The sequence below is a fragment of the Rutilus rutilus genome, assembly GCF_951802725.1.
Source record: "Rutilus rutilus genome assembly, chromosome: 13".
NCBI classification, from domain to species: Eukaryota; Metazoa; Chordata; class Actinopteri; order Cypriniformes; family Leuciscidae; genus Rutilus; species Rutilus rutilus.
Window position 1 is genome coordinate 30,817,588 of NC_140218.1, and position 26,840 is coordinate 30,844,427.

The 26,840-nt window shown below is 35.6% G+C and overlaps 1 protein-coding gene across 1 annotated transcript; it reads left to right on the plus strand.

Moving 5' to 3' along the window:
* Positions 1-1,227: 1,227 nt before the first annotated feature.
* On the plus strand, positions 1,228-26,504 carry cdh26.1 (cadherin 26, tandem duplicate 1). The gene is made up of 19 exons (XM_084427475.1): positions 1,228-1,485; positions 4,138-4,191; positions 4,915-5,010; positions 7,031-7,186; positions 7,334-7,481; positions 8,070-8,245; positions 8,326-8,454; positions 11,687-11,872; positions 12,354-12,625; positions 13,208-13,350; positions 16,593-16,820; positions 18,350-18,571; positions 19,183-19,310; positions 20,501-20,563; positions 22,193-22,261; positions 22,974-23,033; positions 23,412-23,447; positions 23,709-23,783; positions 25,308-26,504. The coding sequence occupies exons 1-19, from the start codon at positions 1,450-1,452 to the stop codon at positions 25,506-25,508; spliced, it is 2,478 nt and encodes an 825-aa protein (XP_084283601.1). The 5' UTR covers positions 1,228-1,449; the 3' UTR covers positions 25,509-26,504.
* The last annotated feature ends 336 nt before the right edge of the window (positions 26,505-26,840 follow it).

Here is a 26,840-nt window from a genome sequence, read left to right on the forward strand (position 1 = left end):
AACAAAATAAATGACCCTTCTTAGAGTAGCTTTATAGAATGTATGGTTTATGAAAAAAGAAGACAGAGAGACAGAATTGCTGCAGTAACGGCTACATTTGCAACAGGACATTTCTGCAAGATAACAAAAATATGCAATATAGCTGCCATTTACAGTATTACTGTATGTGAAAATACAAAATATACAAACAGAAAAAGCCATCTTCTAATCTGCGCGGTCTTCTGCGTTTGTCCACGTTCTCATCCACATCACACCTGATATCTTCCCTGGCAAGGCATCTTGGGAAGAATCTTTTGGCTTGCCTTATCCTGGTAGTGTTCAGCTGTGATGTCTTGGTATACAGCATCTTTTGCATACAGGAGGGACATTTGGTCCTGTGGACGATGGTCAGAAACCTTTCATCTCCAGGCTGAGAAAACTCCTCAATGGGGTTGAAGAAAGGGAAGTAAGGGGCAAGGAAAAGGGACATCATCCTCTGATGGGCGTCAAACCAGGCTGTGACTGCACGGGAATGGTGGAATGCCACATTGTCCCATATTTGCATAACTTCAATCAGCTGTTTCTCACTAGCAATGGAATAATGTGAAAATACAAAATATACAAACAGAAAAAGCACCAAAAAAAAAAAAAAAAAAAAAAAAGAGTAATCTTCTAATTATTTGCATAATTCAATCAGCTGTTTCTCAGTAAGAATATAATAAAATACAGGGGATATATTTGTGTTTCAGTTCACAATATAAAAAGCTGTTTACCTTGACTTTATCCTGTAAGGTTAGGTTTAGAACATGGTGTTATCTGTTCTGACATACAGTGTTAAAGCATTGGTAAATTTGGCAGTAAAAATCCATTGTTTTGGTCTTGTTTGAGCTTGTGTGTAAAAGAAGTTCAAGCATTTTAAATGTGTGTTAATTGTATGCATTTTGTGTTAAAGCAACAAAAAATGTGTTAATAGTATAGCTTACACAGACGGATGTAGTGCTAACTGTGTTAAGAGTTTTGGAAAATTGTTAAATGTATTGAAAAATCTGTCATAGCAATCGTAAAAAACTGTAAACTGAATGAGTTGATCTGCACACACATTTAAACAGTGGATTACCTCCAAAAGCACTGCTTATTTTCTCTTGGCAGATGGCAAGCCGAGCCTGCTTGTCCTCTTTTAGCTGAAAGTAAAAAAGGAGGTGGAACCTAACTGGCTGTTTTCTACAGAATAGCCACTCCCAGGCTTCTGCCCCAAGGGCTTTTGTGTTGGTACATGACTCATAGTATTCAAAGACACTGTTTACACACACACATAAACACACAAGCATCCCCATAGACGCTCCAAATTGCACAAACGCACACAAAAGGTGTGAGATGGCTATCTCGTTTTACACATAATCCAAGTAAAGGTGATTGCCACAGGTGCTGATCTGACATTTCGAGAGCGCCAGCTAACAGGAGTTTAGCAACATGATCAAGGGCACCTTTTTCCTGTTTCTACTTGCGGTGAGTAAAACTGAGTCAACTTTAATCATCATAATCCGCTGTAGTGAATGAGTAACATCATACTTAATCATTTTATTTGATAATGGTGACTACTGGACTTAATCTAATCTTTTTTAAAAGTCATTATTTCTTCTCTTATTGATAAAGTTTTGAGCACTGTCTAACTGGAGCTTTTACAAATCTCACATAAACCAGATAAATAATATGATGTTAGATTAGGAATGACGTTAAAAATATGACCGCATGCGTATCATGCAAAGTCAAGGTATAAGAGAAATTGGTAACACTTTATTTTGATGGTTGCTTTTGAACATTCTGATGACTATCTGATGACTATAAGTAATTTTGCAAATTGCAACAAGTACATGTAAACTAACTCGCATTAGAGTATTAGTAGACTGTCTGCATAATATCTCCTAACTCTTTATTGTGATGGTCCTCCAACAGACATTCTACTGACTATAAGTAACTTTGCATTGAAATTCACATTGTGATCTGTGTGAAATATAATATTGGTGATCCAAAAGGTCATATATGTCGTGCTTTAGTACAGCATTCAGCAGTCAAAGTGTGCAAGTGTCATAAACATATTAAAGAGAAACTAAATTGCAGTCATGTACAGTATGAAACACAGATTAATCCGTAGTTTATAAAACACATTTGTTGATCTTATCAAGTGGCATTTCTATGGTGACAGATGACGTTCTAAGGTGATTTGATTACCTGTCATGTTGCTTCCTTGTGTTTTCCATACTGAAGATAGTTAGTGCAATGTGAGTCTTTTTTTGAGTGGTTAGTTTTTATAAATTAGCAACCATACGTTTTTCTAAAGACTTCTATCTTGTAGTTCGTCTTTTGCAGATGGTATAAACACAATAGCATTTAATCTGAGGGAAGCAGACTGTTGCGGGCACAAACACCATTCTCATTGTGTCACCTGTTTAACTTTTCTTTAACTTGATCCATTAATACTATCACTTTCTTTTCTTTTCTCTTCTACTCTACGTAAAAATTACGCATACGGTGTTAGACTAAACGGGGAAGGGTCACAGCACTTGCATATTGTTGTCCTATTGTTAGTTTAATTCTCTTCTCATTTGTGAGTCTCGTCAAATAAAAGCGTCTAATAAATTATTAAATGTACATGTAAATGGAGCAAGAACCCTTGATACAAAATGTGTCAAATAGAGCAACAAATTTAACATGTACACTTTGATATATCCATATAGATTTACCATACTATGATTACGAATAAGTTATATTATGACAAGACAGTAGAGCAGAACTATGCACACTATTGTTGTTGCACATGCGCATCACTGTCTGTACTGTATATTACTTTTCATTGTTAAAATTTACATTTATGCGTCATAACAGACAACATGTTACGATAAAAATCACAATTCATTAGTTGTTTGCAGTTTTTGTCATTTAGCAATTTTGTAGTTTAGCAATGTACATGAAACATTTAAGATTATTTACAAGTCATTACTTTTACAATTCATTTGAATGAAATTTCAAAAATATATTGATACAAACCTAGTAATCTATGAGTCTGCAGTTACATTGCGCGTATTTTGACACGGCATATTTTTGCCCCATGCTATGGTTATTATCACTATGTCAATTGCAATTTCGAGAGTGAAGCACGATTTTATATGTGGATGTCACTTCCAAAACTTGTGCAGTGTGTAATTGGCCATCGGTCCTCTTAGCAGCATGAAAACAATACTTTTATTTAATGGATTAAAGCTATAGCCTCGAAAGCGAAAGAGCGATAACAGCCTAATACGTATCCAAGTCTGTTTTTGAGTTGGCTACCTTGACTTTGCATTTGCAGATATGTCTGAGGTCATAATTTTAGCATCAGTTCTAATCTCACTGCATATTATTTACCTGATTTGTTATGGTTTTGATATGTGAGATTTCTTAAAGCTCCAATTTAAATGAATCAAATCCAGTTAAAAAAGTCAAAGTGAATCAAAAACAGAACAAGCTGCAAGTGCCCTCAGTGCTCTTGGTGTTTACAATGTAAGTGGACTTAAAAGGGAACATCACAATCTGGCAAACTAATGAACCGAGACCTCACCCCATCAACCATTTAGGGTGGTCTGAGACCATTTGGGGTGTTCACATATTGACGTTATATCGGCCTGACACTAACCTGAGTCAAAGTCACCCAAAACAAGTACATACTGTATTGCCATAATTTTTCACTCACATTATGTACAACGAAACCGGTAATGCTTTTTTGATGACAACAGCCACATTTGAACCATGTCTAAATGTTAAACACTGGGTGTGAGCATTTTTTTTTATAATGCCACCTATGTGAGTAAGGCATTTGGCATGAGGTTGTTTATGTATTGTTGTTTCTCATGTTGGCCCTGTTTCTCAGTCTTAAAACAAGCTAGACAAACATGACACAAACGTGACACAGTGTTAAAAGAAAACAGAAAAAAAGTCATCTCATTTGAATCAGACAATTTTTTTTTGTATTTTTTTGACATAGAACAGTTAAGTGGATGTTAACAGTATTATGTAAAAAATATTTACACAGCAATAATTCCTCAGACGTTGAGAGGGATGTTCTATCACTATTGATTGTATGTTTTTCAATTAGTATTATCCTGTTTTTTGTCTATTCATCAGCTTGTTGAAGTGACCGCGACCAGCAAAAATTATGCCGGCAATCGTGAAAAGCGGGTAGGTAATCTAAAAAAACTCATTCGAAAGTTATGTCTGAGCTCACTGTCTTGACACAACATGTCACGACAAATTCCCACCTGTCATCAGACCATAAAACAAGACTTCATTTAAAATAGAATACATATGTATTACATCATGTTACTTAAATACAGAAACGTATACAGAAACATAGAACTAGAAATATGAATTTTTGAAAGACACATTACTATCAAACAGGAGATTTATAAAATCAGACAAAATCATCAGACTTCATCCATAATGTCTTCCCATATTGGGCCCAATGAGTTCTACAAGGTCACTCGGGATCTGTTGAGCTTTATGTTTTTCTAATCATTTTAAGTGATTGCACTGTAAAAAAAAAAATCACATATTTTCAACCATCAAAACAATTATTTTAAATGTATTTTTAATTTCCTTACACTGTAAAAAATTTCTAACCTCCCTAACTCAAAATTTTCTAGTGACTGATAACATCTAAATTTTTCAATTGGCCCAAGTGAAATTCTGTAAATTATACTAAGTAAAATATTTAAGTTAATTCAATAGGAAGACCACATTAGGCGAACTTGGTAAAACAAGTTTTGTTAGGCACTATTGCTGAATTAAAATGGGGGAATGAGTTTCCTCAATTAATTTGAGTAGACTCAACTTTTAAGCTTTACAGTGCAAAATCAGAAAGGAAACTGATCATCACTCAATATATCTATTTCTATCTCAAAGGAAGCTGTTCTTATTCGTTCAAAGAGAAGATGGGTTCTGTCCACCGTTGATCTTGAGGAGAACCGGCCTGGACCTTATCCCATTGAGCTAACACAGGTAACTTTACACAGTCACTTATTCCAGTGTGGTGAGTTCAGCCTGTTCACAAAAACGTAAAGACCTCATGAAATGTCTTGATGGTAGCAGTTTTCTTTTCTGTGTTACCATGCATGTTGGGGGGTTTGGGTAGGACATTTCATAGCTGGACTATGAAAGAAAGTGTAGAGAGTAACGAGAGGTGAAAGGCAGAGCTCAGGTAGAGAGGAAAAGAAAAGCCCCCAAAAAGAAGAGCCAAACAAAAAAAGAGTGCCCAAGAAGGGACCCATGCAGAGGAAAAGAAGAGCCCCCAGTTACAGATACACTGTTCTGTTATTCCTTCCTTGACCATGTGACTGACACCCAAATGTGAGACATTCAAACTAACCAATCAGAAGATTGCAGCTGTAATCTAAAGGTATGACAATTCACCTTTGGCTAAGCCCCGCCCTCCTTAGTTACTGTTGCTACGTCCGACAACTTCATCTGGGCAACAAGGTGGCGGTAACGTTAGTCCCCTTCAAAACTACCACAACAGCGTGTCTGTAACATTAATGTTAGGTGTTTGTATCTTGAATAACAAAGTTAGCTAACATCCAGCCGCTAGTCAAAACATACAATCCTGATTTACGTGATAACTAAACTATCGCTAAGCTTGCTTGCTAGCACCTTGATTCTTCATTAATTAGGGTAGAGAACCGAAATCATAACCTAAAACAGCATAAAGCTGTCTAACTAGTATAACTTCACAGTAAGGTTAAAAGCAAAATTTACCACAAAAGTGTACTTGTTGATCCTTGAGGGGTTTAGCTGACTGTGAGGACGTCCACACAGTTTAATCCAAAGACGACACTTGTCAGGATTTGACTTCGGTTTTGGGAAGGGAAAAAAACGGACACCCCCCTCCAACCTCTCTGGGAAACATGTATCTGTGTTACAAATGCCCCAGGCACAACGTTTAACCATATTTTTGATAAAACTACGACGGTAATAGCCTGCCGAGACCAAAAATATGAGACGCCTGTGTTAAAGTCAATGGAGCGCTGTGAAAAAGTGTCGGACCTCTGTGGGAGCTCCTTCTTGGCTGCGCTGTGATTGGTCAATCTACATTCTAGGGTGTGGCTTAGCCAAAGGCGAATTAGCAGATCCCCGAGGCCTTGATCACTATCAACACCTCAAGAATTCCAAATGCTTCTTGGAAAGAAAATGTCTTTCTTCATTTTCAAGCCTACAATAGATAGCCCATAGGCTTTAGTTACAGCACATGAATATGCTACTTGCTGATGTTATTAGGAGGAGGAACATTTGGCAGGGGTGTCCAATCCTGCTCCTGGAGGGCCAATTTCCTGCACAGTTTAGCACAAACACACTCAGCTGGAAGTTTCTAGTGATCCTAATGCTAATACATGACCTTAAAGCTAACAGACATGAACTAAAAGCATAAAACTCCATTTTGATTTGATAGGATCTTTAAAGGTGCTGTATGTATTTGACTGTGCTAAAGCATAAAAATACCATAATATGTTTGCAGAGATTTAGGAAGCATGCTTAGTACACATACTTGTTTCTCTGACAAACAATGATACAGCCAGTTATTCTGAAATGTGCCGGAATATCTGTTTTTGTTTTAGTCTGTGTGACTCCGCCCACTGCCAATTTACCCATTGGTATTTCAACTAATAATTCAACTAATAATTCAACTAATTTCAACGTTGGCAGTTGCTGGAAAACACAGGGTATTGTAGCTAAGGAAGACGTGTCAATCTCCTCAATCTGGCAATCCATGTGAGCATCAAGTCTAAGGAGGGAAAAACTCTAATTAATATTTTGAATGTGGACCGCAGTACCCACTTCAACTGCTAGCTGTCAATATTACAGACTGGTCCTTTAAGTAATATCGTGTTATTTGGTTTGTTTAAATAGGTTTGATTATCAAAATGGATTTATTTTGAATAATGCATGTTTTGGCTAAAAAGTGAACAAATATATAATCATAAATGGTACATGAATCTAATTTGTGTGTTTTTTAAATTGATGCTAGATGTTCAATGACAAAAAGGCGGACAACACTGTCAAGTTCCGCCTCCAAGGAGACGGGGTGACAAGAGAACCACTTGGTTTGTTTACCATTGACGAAAACACTGGGGTTGTATTTGTACACCGGCCCATCGACCGGGAATTGACTCCCCTCTTCCATGTAAGATCTCACCTGTGGCAAAGCAAGATTTCAAGGCGGGATTTGATATGACACTAATGCTAACAAAATAATACAACGGAATTCAAAGAATGGACTGATTTAATTTATGTTGATGTAGTTCAGAGTGGCATTTTGATTCTTTTGTAGGTGGACTTTGACGTGCTGGACAGGCAGACTGGCATAGAGGTGGACAAAACGCTGTCATTCAACGTGGACATAAAGGACGTGAATGACAACAGACCTGAGTTCTCGCCGGAAACTATCCGTGTATCAGTTCCCGAGAACACTCCTGAAGGTTCAGAGAACACGTATTACTGCATATATGCATATCTTTTTTCTGTTAAAATGCTTTCTATAAAGAAACTATTATAAGTTAGCCATTTGCAAAGTGACTTCTCCTGAAAAGTGTAAACGTTGACAGAACATTGCTCTATTTGTTTGAGCATCCAGACCAGCTCAATGCAATAACACTGATTAAACCAACGGCGTGATTTTGGGGGAGGAATTAACTATTTTGCTGACCAATGGCAGATGGGGGAGGGGTGGCCTGGAAAACTGTTTGAAAACATGAATTCCATTTGGCAGCACATAAATTACACACTTCGGCTGTAAAGAAATTGGATGTTGACTCTAGTGATGTTGTGAATTTTAGAATTATTTTTTCTCTCTGACCTTTCTTTATAGATCTTTATAGTCTTATTGATCTTGATCTTTTCATTTCAGATAAAATAATTCACTGTAATTTGCAACTGAAGACAATAACTTAAAAGTCAAAACTTCCTCCCCAGTTCAAAAGGAGCAGTTATTGAAACTAAACTGTTACCATTAAATGCCAAGCATAGATACAGTATGTTCTCTTTTTTAATCATCCTTGTTTGAACAGGCATTCTGCAAGCAACATTACAAGCTCATGACAATGATCAGGTGGATAGTCCTAATTCCCAGTTCACCATGAGGGTTGTGTCACAAGAACCTGCATTACCAAAAATTTCCCTGAAGGACATGCCTGGGACCACTAAAATCAAACAGCTCACCTTCACAGGATGCTTTGACTATGATGTCAGTAACTAATGGAAAGGCAAATGCATGATTTGAGCATTTTTCTGTATTTTTTATCTCTTCTGTCTCTTGTATTTTAGAAAGTAAAAACATATAAAGTGCTAGTTGAAGCGAAGGATCAAGGGACACCTGCAATGTCTTCAACTGCAACTATTTTTCTGGACATCAAAGATGCCAACACCCATCTACCAGAATTCAGTTCTACCAAGGTGAGTCAGGCTGAACAGTCTTTGTAGATTGATGTGCCAAAAAAAGTGTAAACACTGTGACCAGGGTTGCCAGGGGCCCGTACCATGATGGTAGGGTTACGGGATTAGTTTCGAGTTGACAAAACCAAACCAAACCAATCCATTCATGCTTTGATGTTAACATTATTACACTGGTCATCAACTTTCTCTGTTTACTCAGGGCCTTGATTCATGGAGCACATGCACATGAAAGCATGACATCAGTAGCAAACAGCCAATCACATGCTGTGAAACTCAGATTCACTTTTCGCAAGACAGTTCATTTCTCAATTCATTTCATCGATTCAATTCTTTCTTCTGCAGAAGATTAAGAGATTGAAGAATATGAAGTATATAAATGCATTTACACAGCAAGAAGAAATTATGTTGTCATATCAGTGCAAGTGAAAGTTGTGAAGTTGGTTTATATAGTTGATAATAAACATAGGTATGCAGAGACTCGAACAGCACACATGTAGTCATTTTTAAAGCTTTATCTATTGGTTCCAAATCTTCTTTTTATATATTGTCAGTAGCTATATATTTATATTCATTTAAACTAAATGCTTAATAATAATTGTTAAACTAAAATTGCTAATGTGTAATGGATTAGGGATATGATAATTATATAAATCATTTATAAATCATATAAATAATTAAATAATCATCACTAAAAGAAAAAATATTTTACTCTGTAGTGACCTTTAATTTGGATCGAGAGAAACTGGGGGAGAAATTTCACTGTCACGTTATGGGTTTTGTTTCTTGTTCCTTGTTCTTGTCTGTCATGTGATCCCCTGTTCTAGTCATGTGATCCTGCCATGTGTTCCCTTGTCTGTTGTGTCATGTTGTCAATTGTCTTTGTCGAGTACTGAATGTTTCCAGTTTCATGCCTCATCATGCCTTTGTTTTATGTTTGATTATGTTTTGGAATTAAATTTGCATTTGGGTTCACTTCAACTTGCCTCCAGTGGATTAATGATGAGGCATGAAACTGGAAACATTCAGTACTCGACAAAGACACAGGGCAAACATGAGGGCTAAATACACAAAAGACTAAAGACAAGACAAGGGACACCTGTGAACAATTAAACAATGACCCAATGACAACATGACACAACAGACAAGGGAACACATGGCAGGATCACATGATTAGATCAGGGGATCACATGACAGACTCCAGACAAGGAACAAGAAACAAAACCCACAACGTAACAGTCACTTTGCTCACAGCTGATTGGTCCAGTTTTGAGAACTCTTACCCCGAACATATCCATTGACGTGGAGTGTAAGTTACTGTTGCAATGAACACCGCTAAAATCTGAACCACTTGCATGGTTCCTAAAACCCAGGGTTGGCGCAAACTAAACTGAAACATACCTGGCTATCCCTTAAACTGAACACTGCTAATCTAAGATGAACACTGCTAAAAGCCAAACCACTTTCATGATGCCTGTAAGGCCTGCCCAATCGGTCCAACGACAGTTTCCGATAAGCAGGTGAAGGTTTACCACGTGGCAAAGTCTTTTCCACGTGGCAAAGTAATTTGATTCCAATTAAGCTTTAATCTGACTCCATTTTATCACAACCTCAAATTTAGGTTGGAATGCCAATTTGTTATTGGTCATTTTTATAATAGTTTACCAATACATTTGATTGTTCTATTTAACTCTTTACTTTATATTTTACCCGTTCAGATTAGGAAACTATGTCGCTTTGAGATTCTCACGCCGGCCATTTATAACGTGATCACCAACTTCGGGTCACAAAGGTAACAACGTAGGTACAAACAAAGGTAATTGGCTAATACCTTAGACGGTCGCATTCAGGCTTACACAATCAAATATATTTTTGTATAGCCCCCTTGGTTGTATACACTTGAATTAAAGTAACGTTTTCTTTAGACAGAGGTCATGACCACTACCACAGATATAAGCCGACCAATATACTTCTCTGATAGTAGCTTTGGTTTGGTCATGCCATGGTTTCCCACATACACTTGACTAAAGTAACATTACATTAAACAGATGTAAGACTCACCTTATTTAGGTTGGTTGATCAGCAGTTTGCTGTCCTAAACGGAAATTCCATTTTTGTCTTTACAAAACAAGTACACTTGTCACTAATCAGTTAATAAATAATCAATACAAAATAATTAAATCCTCAGATATAAAGAGTAAATGATGTACCTGACTCAAGAAAAACATAATGCTGAGTGTCTGAAAGGCACTCATCATTATGGGCCGATTTCATTACAAATCGCGCCGAGCCTCTTGTGCTATTTCTTTAAATACACAGACCGAGACAGATACTTCTTTCACATGGAAACATTTGCCAACAATGGGAATTTGTATTCAGAGCAGGATGCCATTTACCTGGAAGACACACCCTCCTCTGTAAGCAAGTTATCTTTAAACTCTTAAAAACTTGATTACCTTTTTGGTTTACTTCTGTGGAGAATGAGACATTTGTACCAGTCGCACTGAGACATTTCAAATGATACCAGACATAATAGTGTTGTATGATAATTGTTCACATATAGATTTTGGGGTGAATTTCAGGTGATCTCAACATGAGAGAGAGAAGGAACGGGGGAAAGGGGGGGGGGTCAAGGGAAAGAGATGTAGATTAGGGAGATGCTTAGGTGAGACTTGCGTCTCGAATGATGATGCTAATTTCACAAGAGAGAGTTCAAATGTTAATTTCCAGAAAGGTCCTTTGTCTTCTCAGGGAGTGGTTGTTCTTCAACCCAGACTGCCCGACATTTTCTAATTTCTTAAGTCTTACATGCCTAAAACCCAGAGTTGGCACAAACTAAACTGAAACAGGCTAGCTACCTAAACCGGCTTCATGGTATAGGCCCCAGGTCAGCCAATGGCATGAGTTTATGGCAGAACAGTCTGTTTCAGGCTGACCAATGACAGAAGGGCAGTGTGTTAAGGAAACCTGTTTGTAAACAGTCAACTGGTTGCTTGTTAAGGCAAGGCAGCATAGCAACTCAAAATCTGAATTCCTCAGCAACCGCATCACACCCATGGGGTTTTTGTCTGGGCAAATCAAGCAAATATATATATTTTTTTTTACAGTTCCAATTGATGCTGCTTGTGGTGCAGAAATGACACACTTTACCCTTACTAAATATACGGCTTTATTGAGTAATTTGGTTTCAAATCTTGCGTGGTATGATATACATGAATTTATCTGTGTGAAACAGTACACCGTTGAAGTGATGGAAATGGAATTAAACAAGGAGCTCCTAAGAATTGGCGTCATAGACAAGGACACTCCGAACACGCCTGCATCAAGAGCGGTGTTCTCCATCCTGAAGGGCAACGAAGATGGAAATTATAAGATCGAGACAGACCCCAAAACCAATGAAGGTGTGCTGTCTGTTATCAAGGTAAATGCCACTGTTCCCTTGAATATTTCATTCACTTCTAAGAAAGATTTATCGGGTGTATTCAAAGAGAAGTCAAGTCGTCACCTCTATTTATATATTGCTAAACCGGTAATGATCAATGATGCGAACAAAATTCAATTCTGCTGTAAAGCAGCTCTAGAAAGACAATACTGTCATTGTTCAGTTGAAATCAGTTCAGTGTTTATTTAGTTCGGTTCAATAACTGAGTTCACTTCAGCTATAAAGCAGCTAGAAAACATTGATGTCATCATACAGCTCAGTTCAGTTCTCATCCAATAGTGTTAGTGCTGTCAAATCAATAATATTGCTGAATATTAAGTCATATAAGAATATAGAAGTCATCACTGGGAACTGGTTTACACAACTACTTATTACAGTATTTTTTTTGCCATGCATGTTAGTTTTTTACATTGTGTTGTTGAGCTAAAAAAAAAACAGGACTGAAAATTGTATTTCACAGGGGAAGAATTTTGAGAAAACTGAGATCACAGAGCTGGAAATAGCTGCCGGGAACGAGGAGAAATTATTTCAGTGTGTCAGTGGAAAGGCCCTAACAGGTTCCACACCAAAGCTTAATTCTGTCAAAGTGGCAGTGAAAGTCCTTGACGTGAATGATCCCCCTGAATTTAAGAAGAGTACTGAAATAATTTACCGAAATGAAAATGGACCTCCAGGAGATGTGTTGTTCATACCTGAAGTCAAAGATGAAGACTCAAACGTAACCAAAATCAGGTGTGGTTGAGCTGCGCAACATCAAATTACACATCATTAAAATTAACATTTTTGTGGATTTAATTTTTATTTATTTTTTATCCTGCTTTCATTTCACTTTCATGATACTATAATATAATTGTGCAAATGTTTGTGGTTCGCAAGATTTTTAGTGTTTTTATGATTTTAAATGTTAAGTCTCTTATGCTCACCAAGGCTGCATTTATCTGATCAAAACCACAGTAAAACCTGTACAAAAATATTACAATTTAAAATAGCTGTTTTCTATTGTAATATATTGTAATAATACAATTATAATTATTTTGTGACATTGTAAAAGTTTTTACTGTCACTTTTGATACATTTTAAGCATCCTTGATGAATAAAAGTATTCATTTCTTTAAAGAAATCTTATTGACACCAAAATGTTTAAAGATACTGTATATGACATAATATATATATTATAAAATTGTATTATATAATCACACACATACACTGTATAAACATAGAGGCTTATTTAGAGATGGGAAACTAGATTTTTTGGATGATCACATAGCAGAAAGTTAAGCAGAAGTATTATAATATCTGTATATATGTATGTAGGTATGAGTTAGTACAAGACCCAGCCAAATGGGTGAGTGTTGACCCGAAGACAGGAACGATCACCACACTTCAGAATATGGACCGGGAGTCTCCATATGTCAAAAATGGCACCTACACTGTTGTAGTCCAGGCTATAGATGACGGTAAGCACCAAAATATCTGTTCTCAGTATGTTCAAACAATTCGAACACTATTCAAAATGTGAACTATGACAACATTGAGAATATATCCATAAGATACAGAAGTTTTTATTCAAAGTGATGCCAACTAATTGGGTAAAGAGGAGGAAATGTGCAAGTAACGAGGTAAAAAAGAAAGACACAAGAATAGAATACTAACTTCTTTACTAACTTACAGAATACTGCACACTGCACAGTAGGACACAAGTTCTCTTGCAAAACTTTACAATCCCCTGAGAAACGTTGTATTCGCTCATAAAATTTTGATATGGAAATATGACAATGGAGAGAAAACATGACATAAACATGAGCGCTTGACAGTGACCAAAAACAGACTTGTGCAGGTTACAAAGCTAGAGAAGAGACAAAAAAAAACACTTAAAAAAAAAGTTATTTTAGTAATTATAGTTTATATTTTAGTAATCAGTAACAGAACACTTCCAGTTAAAGACATTTAATTTCAACAAAGTTTAATGTTTGCAGTTTACAGTTAACTCTTGTGCAAACCTCTTACTAATAAAATGATAAAAATGGTTTGAGATTGAACAAAGAACCAAACAAATGCAACTTAAATGAAACATTATTTATTAATATTCATTCATATTAAAGATGAAATCTTGTTAAACATGTGGTGTATAAGAAAAAGAAAAGAAAAATACGCTTATGATTAATATGATTATACTTATATGGTTATTTCTTTGATTAATCCTTTCAAACATTATTCTTGTCTATTGCATCTTTATTATATACTCATAGTTATACTCATATTCATGTGTTCTATTCAGACCAGACATTTAGTTTACTTCTACTCTGACAAATGTAGGCTACGTCTATTTGTGGGCTAGACATGCTATTTGCTAAGGTAAAAGCACAAGGTCTTGAGTCTTTTAAAAGTTGAACTTATTTTAACTTGAGGAACGCGTTTTTAGAAGGCTGTGTCATGCGCGAGATGCTGCAAAAGACGCGAGACGTGAGCGCAACAATCATGTATGTCCATCTAGCGCGTGTTTATATTGAAAAATAAAGCAGCGCAGTGGAATAGAAAAACTTGATTTTCCGGTACAGGATGAGAGCTTATTAACGATTAACGATTATTTATTTTTGCTAATCATTATTCTTTTTCAGTCCAAAGATGCCAGAAATTCATGTAAAATGAATTTGTTTAAGAATTTGAATTTTTTGTCTTAAGAATAATCTGAAGAGTTTGGTTCCAAAACACGATGAACGCCATAAAAAAAATAAAAAAAAGAGTTCCTGCAAAAATCTGTATTGTATGGTCGGTATTGAAAAGTCAATTTTTAATTTGATGTAAACTGCGATATCCACTGTGCTATTCTGTCATGCTTTCTCCCTTTCTTTCCAAACCGCGACAAATGCCAGTCTCCCTTCTCTGCAGAATGCGATACATCCGCTCAACCAATCACAGCGCACCATTCCACGCATTGTAAATATGCTGCCTTCACGTGCTATGGAAAAGATGATATTTTCCACTTGTGAACTGGTATTTACCAGTGTGTTGAGTTCAAGTGCTTTTGTTGTCGTAATGTAGTACCCGCAAGGTCTGTGTCAGTAGAGTATCTTTTTTATCTTTACAAAAACAAAAACAAAACGTAAATGTGGTGCTTTCTGATGATTACAACATAATTAATAATAAAAAAAAATAAAACATGACATAAAATGATTAAATATGAACCAAGGAAATTGCGGCGAAGTTGAAAATTGAGTGTTAACGCATTATATTACAATCGTTAATGACACAACATTGTATAGGCTACAAAAACGATCCGCTAACAGTATTCACGACTCTTGCGTTGCTCTCCGCCATTTTGAAAAGGTCAAAGGTTATCTCATCTCGGCAACTCGTGCATCAAAATATTCTACGAGTTGCCCAGTGGAAAATACCACATGAGGGGGTGTTCATGTGCATTTTCCATGTCGGCTTTTGGTATTTACCATAATTACCATAGCACGTGAAGGCACCAATAGTAACGGCGGTGCTTTGAATCCACCTGGCATCCTAGTTTTTCTTATCTACTTTGTGATCAACAAACAAACAAAAAAAAAGAATAATTTTGACGGCATTGATGAACTTGTGGTGGTTTCTACGGTAGGGAAGAAACGTAATCCATCGAAATCTAATCATTTACGTGAGGAGATTAAGAAGATGATCGCTGATCGCCAAAAAAGTTCAGGAGGAATTTCCTAGCGATGGCTGATTGAATGTATTTTTAGTCCAGTGCCTGTATATAAGATATATTGACCAAGTTTCAGAGGCTGTCATATGTGGATCAACTTGCATTGTTGTGTATTTTCAACAGTTTCAATATGAAAAATAACTTTTATATTGATTCAATGGATTAATTGCATTTAAAAAAAAAAAGTGTCATGAATTTATTGCATTTTGGGAAAAAAAAAAATCTGTTTTTATAATAAATCTTTGAAAATCTAAATCTGGTGTTATTATAACCTAAAGATGCTTTGTGAAAGTTTGAAACAGAAAATAGTGGTTTTCATCTTGCCACTTTCTTGGTAAAGAAAACACATTTTTACTCAAATTAATCAAAATGGATTTATCGCGTTTTGGAACCAAACTCTTCATCTTAAGAAAAAAGATAAGCATTCTTAAGAAGATTTTTTGGGGAATACAAAGTATTCTTATCTTTTTTTCTTAAGTTAGAAAATAAGAAGAAATTGGCAGTTAGGAAGAACTTTATTCTAAAGAATGTTTCGTGAATCCGGCCATGAAGCTCACAGAAATCCATAACATAATCCTCTATGGGGCGATTCCCCTGGCATAAACACAGGAGAGCAACTGCTGAGTTCATCACTGGTCTAGCTTTCTGTAACGTTATTACGTTGAAGGCGAGTAGAGTTGAGAACCCATGTGCAATTATATTGATAACCATAACCAAAATAAACAAATACATAATAAACCAAACTAAAACATGACAAATATGAGCACTTGACTTAACTTGAACAGACTTCAACGTGACCATAAAAAGTCTTCACAAAACAGCAGGTTACAATAGTAAAGCTAATCAAGAGACTAAGAAAACATGAGGACATAAACCAGTGGTTCTCAAACCTTTTTGGCTGTGCTCCCCTTTAAACCTGAAAATATATATATTTTACAAAGTCGTATTTTGTCGTTCTTAAAAATCCTAATTTAATCTCTGTACACAACTTTTTGTTTATACTGTTCACAGGACAGCCTCCAGCTACAGGGACATGTACTGTTGTGATCTTCCTGGGTGACGTGAATGATAATGTCCCCCAGCTCACCTCCAAAAACGTGGTTATGTGCGGGAACAAGGTTGACCGTGTCAATGTGATTCCAGCAGACCTTGATGGTCCTCCATTTTCAAGTCCTTTTACCTTCTCTCTGGGAGGAGAAGAACAGCTTAGGAAACTCTGGAAGCTGGAGCCCACCACAGGTCAGTCACATGTATTTACTTTATTTTATAGGGACGTCCCAATCAAGTATTTGGAATAGTAAATAAGTTCCATAGCAGATTCCAAGTGATCAAGCCTAGTGCGGCCCATTCAAACACATTGCAAGGGTTCCGCCAGTAGTGGGCGCTCGTGCAACGTAAGCAATAACGTACACCCGAGTGAACGAGACGGAGGGAAGTTAGCGAGGGAAGGGCATAAAACATTGGACTTAAACGCAGTCGTAATTAATGAATGCATATTGAGCTTCTTCTTTTCCTTTTAATGGCGGTTGGCAAACCCCCTTGACGGTGCACACCGCCACCTACTGCACGTCACCTGCGTGACAGCAGACATAAAATTAAAAGGATAGGGCTTAGGATAGTCGATACCGATCTGAAAAAAAAAAAAAAAAACCTAAATCAGCCCCGATATCGATCCTTAAGTTTGGCTCGGGGACATCCCTAATTCATATGCAGTTACACGGTTAATGGTTGAGGATGTTTCACTATTTATCTGGTCCCATCTGTTGTCAGATAGTTGCACTGTAAAAATCATTCTCTTAATCAGTGTTTATTATAAAAAAAATGAAAAATTAATGTGAGAATTGCATAGCTGGGACTTACTTATCCAAAATATAATTTAGTGAGGTGTTTGCTGTAAGATCTCATAGTTTGACACCAGTGTTATTTTAACATAATTTATATGCGGTTATAGTTTGTATCAATAGTGTGAATAAGCTTTTATTTATTTTCCGCTTTTCATTTTTATTTGCTTCGTAAGCACCTTTTACTATATCTGACATCTTCTTCTACTTCCTTCCTTTCAAATTTCGGCACCTAACTTGTCACAGACCCATGAATGTGGTGACAGATCGTTCGTTTTATTGAGGACAACACTGCTATGACTTTTATAAGTGCACTGGTGTACAATTTTCGTCCAGCAGGCGAAAAATCCCATAGACTTAACATTGGACAGAACTTTGTGACATCATATCTCCGCATCAGAATGTTGTAGAGACTTGTTTTCAAATTCCATTTCAACTTCATAGCTACGCCCTAGCAACCAGGTACAGCACCCTAGAATACACTCCATAGACTTCCATTTAAAAGAAAAAAAAAACTTCATGCCTTGAATGTAACTCTACTACACCCTTGCCTCAATTGTTATACATGATTCTATGAATATGCAAATGAGCCCCACCTCCACTCACTCACAGCAGCTCAGAGATCCACTCGTTGACGATCACACGTGGATCTGATTGGTTACAAGGTAGTTTGTGACGTCAGAAACACCAGCGATTTCAAACCGTGTTTTTGAGACTGTCTTTGGGTCACTGCAGTTTTAAGGAGAAAATACTATGAATTTACACATGGTTTGTCTTAAAGCATATTAAAAACACCACATAGACATAAACAATATTAACAACTTGATTTTCACCACAGGGGGACTTTAATGTTTTTTTATTTTTTATTCACTGTAATAACCCTGTTTCACACTATCATTAAAGTTCTGCTGGGTTTATTTCATATAGGAGTAAGCACCTCTCTGATAAGTTTGACGTCTCTACCATATGGAAACTACTCGGTTCCTTTGAAGATACAGGATCAACAAGCGCTGGAGTCAGAAGAGGTTCTGCAGGTGGTTGTGTGTGAATGTATAGGAGGAACCGTGTGTCGTGGGCGTCTTCCTTTCTCCTCAAGGCTGGGTCCAGCAGCCATCGGTCTCCTGTTAGCCGGATTTCTCCTTTTTGCCCGTGAGTTTTCAGACTAAATAACAACATCAAATGTGCATCTTCAACAGACAAACAAATCAAATACAGCCAACTACAACAGTAATAGGTGCCGTTTACACAGCACCATTCTCAACTAAATACTTTTTATGCATTTTGGCCGTTCATTTATACGACAGCAGCGTTTTGGGGGCCTGAAAACGCAAGCTTTTAAAAACGGGTTTCAAAGTGCAAGTTTTTAAAAATTAAACCATTATCATCTCCATGTAAACAAGCAAAAATGTGAATTTGTGAAAATGGTGACGTCATGCGCATTGCGTGTTCAGTCTATAGGTGCGTAGTGTTTCTTTACAAAGTCACATCGCCAACTACTGGCCTGGCATGAATAATACAGCGTTTTTAATAGTTTTCACAGATCCTTGTGAATGTACAGATGACAATATTTTCAAAACAATCCCCAAAGGAAAAACGTCACCATTTTTAGTACATTGTTCTCTTGTAAACATACCCATAGTCCACTTATTTGATCATTTAAACAATGTGTAGTTCATATAATATCATTTACTCTTAAATCTGAATGTATGCAGATTAATGTAATGCATAATGACACACATTGTTTGTTTGTTTTTTTGCAGTTCTACTCTTATGTTTAATCTGTGACTGCCAAAGCAAGAACTTTCAACACATTCCTCTGAATCTGCAGGACGAGGGCAACCAAACCCTTGTCAAATACAACGAGGAGGGAGGAGGCTCAATCTTTAAGGTGTGTGAAACTGGTCAGAATTTTATGAACTTCATAGAAGGAAGTAAAAACTATCAGCTGTGTTTCTGACTTATATTTCTTAATAAGAAGTATTATTTGGTATTTGATGTCCCTACAAAGTGCATTAATATACTGTATGTATATAGATATGACAACATATTTTTTTTCACTGTTTACATACACTCATATTCATCAGTCTTAATTAAGTTGTATCTGATTGCATGTTTTTAAACATTTCTGAAAAATATAACTTGTGGTATATTTGAATTAGACTGATTTGTGAATGTGTTTCAGATTTGAAGCTTACATGGTAATTCTTTTAAAAGATTGTTTAAGATAATTATTTTAGAACAAATATAATATTATTTTTTTATTATTAATAATAATTTTTTATTAAGATTAATACACAAGCTCATTATATTAATGCACTCTCCGACTACAAATAAACAGGTTATTTGTATGTAACCACAGCGGGTTTGATGGGGTTATGACATTGGTTATTGTCATAAGTGTATTGTGATTGTCAAAACATTTTAGTAACTAAACTGAATTTTATTAGATTTAGTGGCAACGTGTTACAATGTTTACATGGTACAATTTCTGGTAAGCTACGTTTTGTTATTATTGCTTGACACAAATTTCACGATTTCAATTAAATTAAATTCTTGTGATTTGATTTAATATTGACTCATTTGGATAAATATTAGGTACAAAAGATAGGCGTTAATTTGTCTCAAGAAAAAAAAAATCTCACCTAATCATGCTGGGGTCAGCCCTATGTTCCCACATTTCTAAGAATTTTTTTTTTTTTTTTTTACGATTTGTCTAAACCCCAGTTACGGGTAGGTTAAGGGGTGGGGTCTGGGGTAGGCCATTTGTGGGAACATAGGGCTGTGGGAACATAGGCATGATCCCATGATGCTACAGAGAGCCCTATCTAGTCTAGTCTGTCGGTCTTCGCGATTTTTCTGTGCTTGAGAAAATGGATGTGTGGCGTGAGAGCGTGTGAAAAGTGTAAATCGCATGAGTCTCACGGTGAATGCGTGAGAGTTGGAAGCTCTAAGCAGAGTACATTCCAAAGTATCTGCAGTTCTATTTGCATGAACTTGTTTACCTGAGAATACGAGGAGCAACATCTGTGGTTTAACTGTGATGAATCATTTTGCCTGTCATTTTTTTTTTCTCATTAGCCCGAGCCCATGCTTACTTCCAAGTTTGGTCTGATGGAAAACATGAACATTGGATCTGCACCAGTAGGTTACATACATGTTTTTTTTTCACTCTTGTTGCTTTTCCCATATCATAATTTATAAATGACAGAGATAATTATCATATGACATCCCCTTCAGCCAATAATGTACTTGACATTTTTGGCAACAAGGAAGTGAAGGAGAAATTTGCACATGTTATGTCACATGCTGTCAATGCTCTATTATGAGTTAATTTTAGACTAGACTTAAAGAATGTCATTGCACATCCAAATGTGTTTGGTCATTTTTATTAATGCACATTTTGTAAAATCAATGACTCAAAGACCAAAAAATATGTACGTTATGCATAAATTTCAAAGTCCTTTTAGGGGATTCGTATTTTCTGTGTAGCTGCACTACTTGGGACACTTGTTCATTACTGGCGGCAGTATAATAGCCTTTTTGCCTGTGCTGTAGGTTGATGTTAGTAGTAAGTTTTATAGAAGTCAGAGGGGGAAAACAAAAGTATTGATTATAGTGATGGTAGTGCATCAGAAAATATGGTCGTAGTAAGAAAGGAAGAAGTTAAAGATCAAGGAGGATAGAAGCAGACATGTTGCATGTGGAAAGTGTGGGCTACACTGAAAAAGAGTCTTGTGGATTTTCACTTGTGCTACAATCACTGATTTGGAATTCCAAGAAAGAAACAATTTGAAAGTTAAATGACAAAACCCTAAAAAATAAATAAAAATAAAAAAAAGGTCAAAGGTCAGATTTTGAAAACTAATTTTGGAAAATGATTTTAGTCTTAAATATATGAAAAATATCATTTCAGTCATTTTTTTCTAGCTTTGATTTCAAAATTATTCATTTACGGGGTAATATTGGGGACAGCCATTGGATTAGACATGTTGTATCCCATTTTGGCACAGTGAACAGAATCCCAAGATAAGTTCCACTGAAAAGTAAAGAGCTTCATGTCGCTACATGCACTCTGTATAAGACACTTGAAAGCAGCTTGTTAACTCAACTGCATGTTAGTAATACGCACTTGCTATAATTGGGCTGTCAAGCTTCTTTTACATGTTAGGATCTGTTGTGCCAAAATCATAATAGTCAAATGATTTGATGTGCAGTTACTGGCAGCAATAGTAGGTTTTTCTCACAGTTTTGTGGGGCCTTTTACTCCATGTATTTTAAATTGTAAATGTCTTCTAAATTCTAATGCAAAACTGATCAAAAGTTAAGTGACAGAAACCTTTTGTAACATTATAAAGGTCTTTGCTATTTCAAATCAATGTTCGTTTGAACTTAAATAATATCACGATTTCCACAAAAAATGTACATCAGCACAACTGTTTTCAATATTGATAATAAATGTTTCTGCAGCATCAAATCATCATATTAGACTGATTTCTGAAGGATCATGTGACACTGAAGACTAGAGTTAATGATGCTGAAAATTCAGCTTTGATCACAGGAATAAATAATATTTTACTATAAATATCACAATAAAAAAATAAATTATATATATATATATATATGCATAAGCATGAGATCTGTAACTGCTCGGATTGTAACTGTAAAAGTAACAACAGGACCTAAAAGAAAGTGATGTGACATGGCCCTTCAAATCTCATACTGTAAGTTAATAACAAGCTACTAACAACCTGTATATTACTGTTTTTGCAGCCTGAGTACCTGGTTACAACTGATGGATACAGGAGGGCTGATAATAGTATGCTGAGAAGCCCTGGAGGGGTGAGTGTCAAATCAAGTCAATGCGTCGACTGCCGGGAATTAATCTTAGATCATTCTGTTGGCATGCATGGAAAAGTTAACTGGAACAGGTTAACTAATAATGAGCAGAGAGGATACTGGGAAATAATTAAGGTTACCGCAGCTCACAGATGCCAAACATTGGCCGACCTTTAACTTTTATCCAATAGCTATTTGCCTAACAGAGTGGGAGTGTGGGAGTGGGAAAGAAAAAATACATGATAAAGCATCCAAAAGGTCTCAAATGAAAAGGCAAGTTTAGACTGGTTAGGTTTCCTAGTTGTTTCACTTAAAATGTGACTAAAAAGGCACTGTAAATGGTGAATGACTCACCATTTACAGTGCAAATTTGCAGTTTCACCATTTGTGCAAAAACATGATTTTTAAAAAGAAAAAAAAAGCAAGAAACCTAAACCTAACCATCAGTAGGGCGTAAGAAGATCATACAAATGAGAATGAATGCATACAAATTAACCACCAGTTTGACAAAATGTAAATAGTTGAGAATTGCTATGAGATTTTGTTGGCATAACTAAAAGTGAATGGCTTTTGCTAGACACATGTGACTTTTTTTTCTTTGTTCTAAAAATTCAAAAATGTAATAATACTGAGTAAATATCATATGTCATGTTCATAAGTAACAGTGTTCTTTTGGTAATGTGAAATATTAACTAATTTATTGCATCTCTCACAGTATCAGTATAACTCTGGGACATTCCAGGAAATGTCCAATGGCGGAGGTGTGATGAGCATGGTGAGTGACTGCATCCATCAGACTGAGATATGGGTGAAGCGGGACAGACTAGGAGTTGTTAAAGAAAACAAAGAAATTTTGGATTTTTGTACCTTCTACCTTGACATGAGTCACAGTGGGGTTCAAATGTCTGAGACCACAAACTCTGCTAAATAAGTTTAAAACTATGTAAAAATGAAATAATCATTCTGCACTTTTTTTTTTTTTAGATTGTTAATCAAATGCAAATAAATGGTAGATTTCCTTGCATTCATCATATCATTGAACATATAAGTCTGATTTACAGACCATAGCAATCCATTGTACAATCGAGTTTGTCACATTTTTTATTCTTATCAATGTTGAAATTGATATTTTTTTTTTCTCCTCTTTCTAAAGCCATTTCGTAAACAGTCAACGGTCCGGAGCTATTTGGTAAGCTTTTCAAATGATCCTTATACATTACAAAAAAAAAGATGGATTTTTAAGAAAAGATTATTGAACACTTATCAACTAAAGGTTTTGAAACTTGTTAATGTTACATAGTCATAATTTTTTAGACCATTTTCATTGTAGTAATAGCTAAACTTGTTAAATCCAGAAATAACATATACAATTAAATGAACATTTAAAAACAAAAAAGATAAATACCTGTTTCAACTAAAGTCTAAATGAAATATCACACTTGTTTTTAAGAGTGGAGGCAGCCAGATGTCCCGGTCATTCAGCTTGGCTCGAACAGACAGAAACCTGGAAGAACGCATCGACAGGGTGAGTCCACTACACAAAACACTTAACTGGCGTGATTTTCAGGAAACATGTAGAAATTATGAGACAATTATAATTTTTAGGTAGCCTATAATTTATACTGATATAAATACATAAACACAATCTACTAAAGTACAGTTTTTCTGTAAATTTAAGAATATTATTTTTGAAGCATTTTTTTTGTTTTTTTAATCCATTTTAAATAATGTTTTAGTGTACTTTAAAAATGTAATTCACTGACATACTGTACTAAAGAGTATTGAACTTTGTACTGGATTATCATGTCAACTTCAGTGTGTTAGAAATTACATTTAAAGTCATTTCATTTTAAAATATTTTATAGTGTCCTTTAAGAAAGTAAAATAGTGTACTTAAAAGAGGAGAAGGAAACGAGATAGAGAGAGGGAAAATCTCATGAGTCTGTTATCATTTCACCAGTGAGATGGTATTTCACAATGATTCATTCACAATAACCACTTATATTATAATACTGTTTATAGTCCTGTGTGAAAAGAAGTAGCCTTTATACTTTTAAAAAGAGTATCATTACGGAAATAAATGTATAAAGAAGATACTTAAGTGTAAACGGAACGTAATTTTTACAGGCATTGTATGTAAACTGCACATATTATAGTTTAAATTTATATTAAATGCAACTATTTGATATTTTGGCCTACTTTTTTTGGATTTATGTACATCTTTATCAATAATTTTAATGTCTTTCAATTGTTGGGTTAAAATGTGACATAAAAAAATAATTTAATATCATTTTTATTGGAAGTTGTATGTCGTGTATTAAAAAAATATGTATAATTACTCATTTGTAATGACAAAGCTGCAATTTAGTACATTTAAAATATATTAACTTGAAAAAAAAGACTGAATAACAAATTTAAAATTATTATCCAGTACTTTAAATGTGCTCTAGTATGTTAGTCAACACATCAAAATAAGTGTACTTCTTTAAAGCATGACGAAAGATTATTAAAACATACTGACATGATTACAAAGTGCACTTTTTAAAAGTGTACTTCAGTATTTCAAGAAACAGTCATGAAAATATACTTTCTTTAAGAGCATTTAAGTGCCTTTTATTTCATTATAATATCTGAAAATGCATACAATATATATTTATGTATATTACACATTCAGTGTAATTAAGTGCACTTCTTTTTCACAAGGGTTATATTAGTTTAAAGTATGCTTAAGGGTAAATGCGAATCAACATACAGGTTCATTTAATTTGCTTTTATGTCAGTTGTTGTGGAAACAAGAACAGTTGAAATATTATTGCACTGCATGACTTGCCTTTGGTACACTACTGGTGGAGAAGAGACCTTGCTTCAACTTGTTCCGAGTTGAAAATCAAGTGCACTGTCGCCACCTGTCTGCTAGATCCTTCATTGCACAATGTAATATTAATGTACGAAGATCTGCAGACCGTGTAGTCACCTAGTGAAATCACATTCTATCAGCTATCAAAAGCTTTAAGATAGTTTTTTCTCTTTCCATTATGTCATTTTATAGAAAATCAGCAGATTTTCAGAAGACCATCCTGAATATTCCCCATATCAATATGACTATGAGGGGAAGGGCAGTGATTGCCAGTCATTGGATCAGCTGACTGTTAGCAACCTTGGTGATAACCTGGACTTCCTTCAGGACCTTGGGCCAAAGTTCAGCACTCTGGGAGGGATTTGCCAGCCAGCCAGGAATGTCCGACTGTGAAAATGGATGATGCCTTGAGGCTTGAGCAATTCAGCTTTATATCATTTAATGATTGTTCCACATTTCTATAATGCTTTCAGCTCAGCTGCAAAGGGGTACCAGGGATTTTTTGTACTGTGATTAAAAAAATTATAATAATTGGCGACAGTGCTTTAGGACATCATTGCTCAAAGACAAGCCTTGAATTTGAGCACCATGAAACCTGCACAGGAGCAAGGTGATCATGGATAAGCTGTAAACATTACGTCTTCAGTGCCAAGACTGGCCTCAAGGAACTATGTGATACACTATGCATTTGTGCTCATGATATATAAGGAATATATGCATAAGGAAGGATGTTGAGTGTTTGAATTGAAAACTGCTAACTTGACTTCAGCTTGTGCCAGCCTGTTTGATCGTCTTTCATCTGAACTTCCATCTTTTTTCCTCAGCAAATGTAAAGCCACACTTTCCCAACCACACTTAGCCATGCTGATTGTGTTTTTGTGAGTTTTTGTCTGGGTTGTCCTGCACTTACATGATGCTAGTGGTACGCTGACTTTAGGTACCGTATTGTTTCGCCCACTTTGCTAGGATGACTTAGCATTGCAGAATCTCTTGTGTATTTAAAGGGATAGTGCAGCCGAAAATGACAATTCTCCCATTTACTCACCTTCACGTTGTTCGAAACATTGAAGCTTATTTCTAGGTAATTGTGTCTTTTTATCAAGAAATTCTGACAATCTTTTCAGAATTCTGAGTTTACATCTTGCAGTTCAGATTTTCTTTCTCGGGAATTCTGAGTTTACATATGCAATCTTTTTTTTAAAACATTTTTATACACCTGACCTGTCTGTATGTACATGCAGAATTCTGGTAAATTATGAAATATAAACTTGCAGTTGCAAGATGTATTCTTGCAATTCTGAACAAAAAGTCACAATATATTTTACGAAATGAAAATAAGCTAGAGACAATAAGGAAAAGCAGAAACCATTTTGGTGTGAGCAATGAGAGAAAGAAAATGAAGATGAAGATGGGTTATCACTTCAACAGAGAGTCTGGCAGGTGGCAGTAATGCACCATCAATAATTAGTACATCTCCCTTCCGTATGTGTGTTCCCTCTTCTTAAAGGGCTTTTGTTCACCTGGGTTTTTCATTGTTGTATAGGCTTTATGTGGCTGGAAATTATTATTTTTTATTTTTTTATTATTATTATTATTATTATTGTTATTGTTATGCTACATTTACATTTTATTTTTATTTTTTTTTATCCAAAATATTTTTTAAGTAAGGACTGATATTTTAAAAAACGTAATCTGGATGGTGTTGGTGCTGAGGTGCTGAGGGCC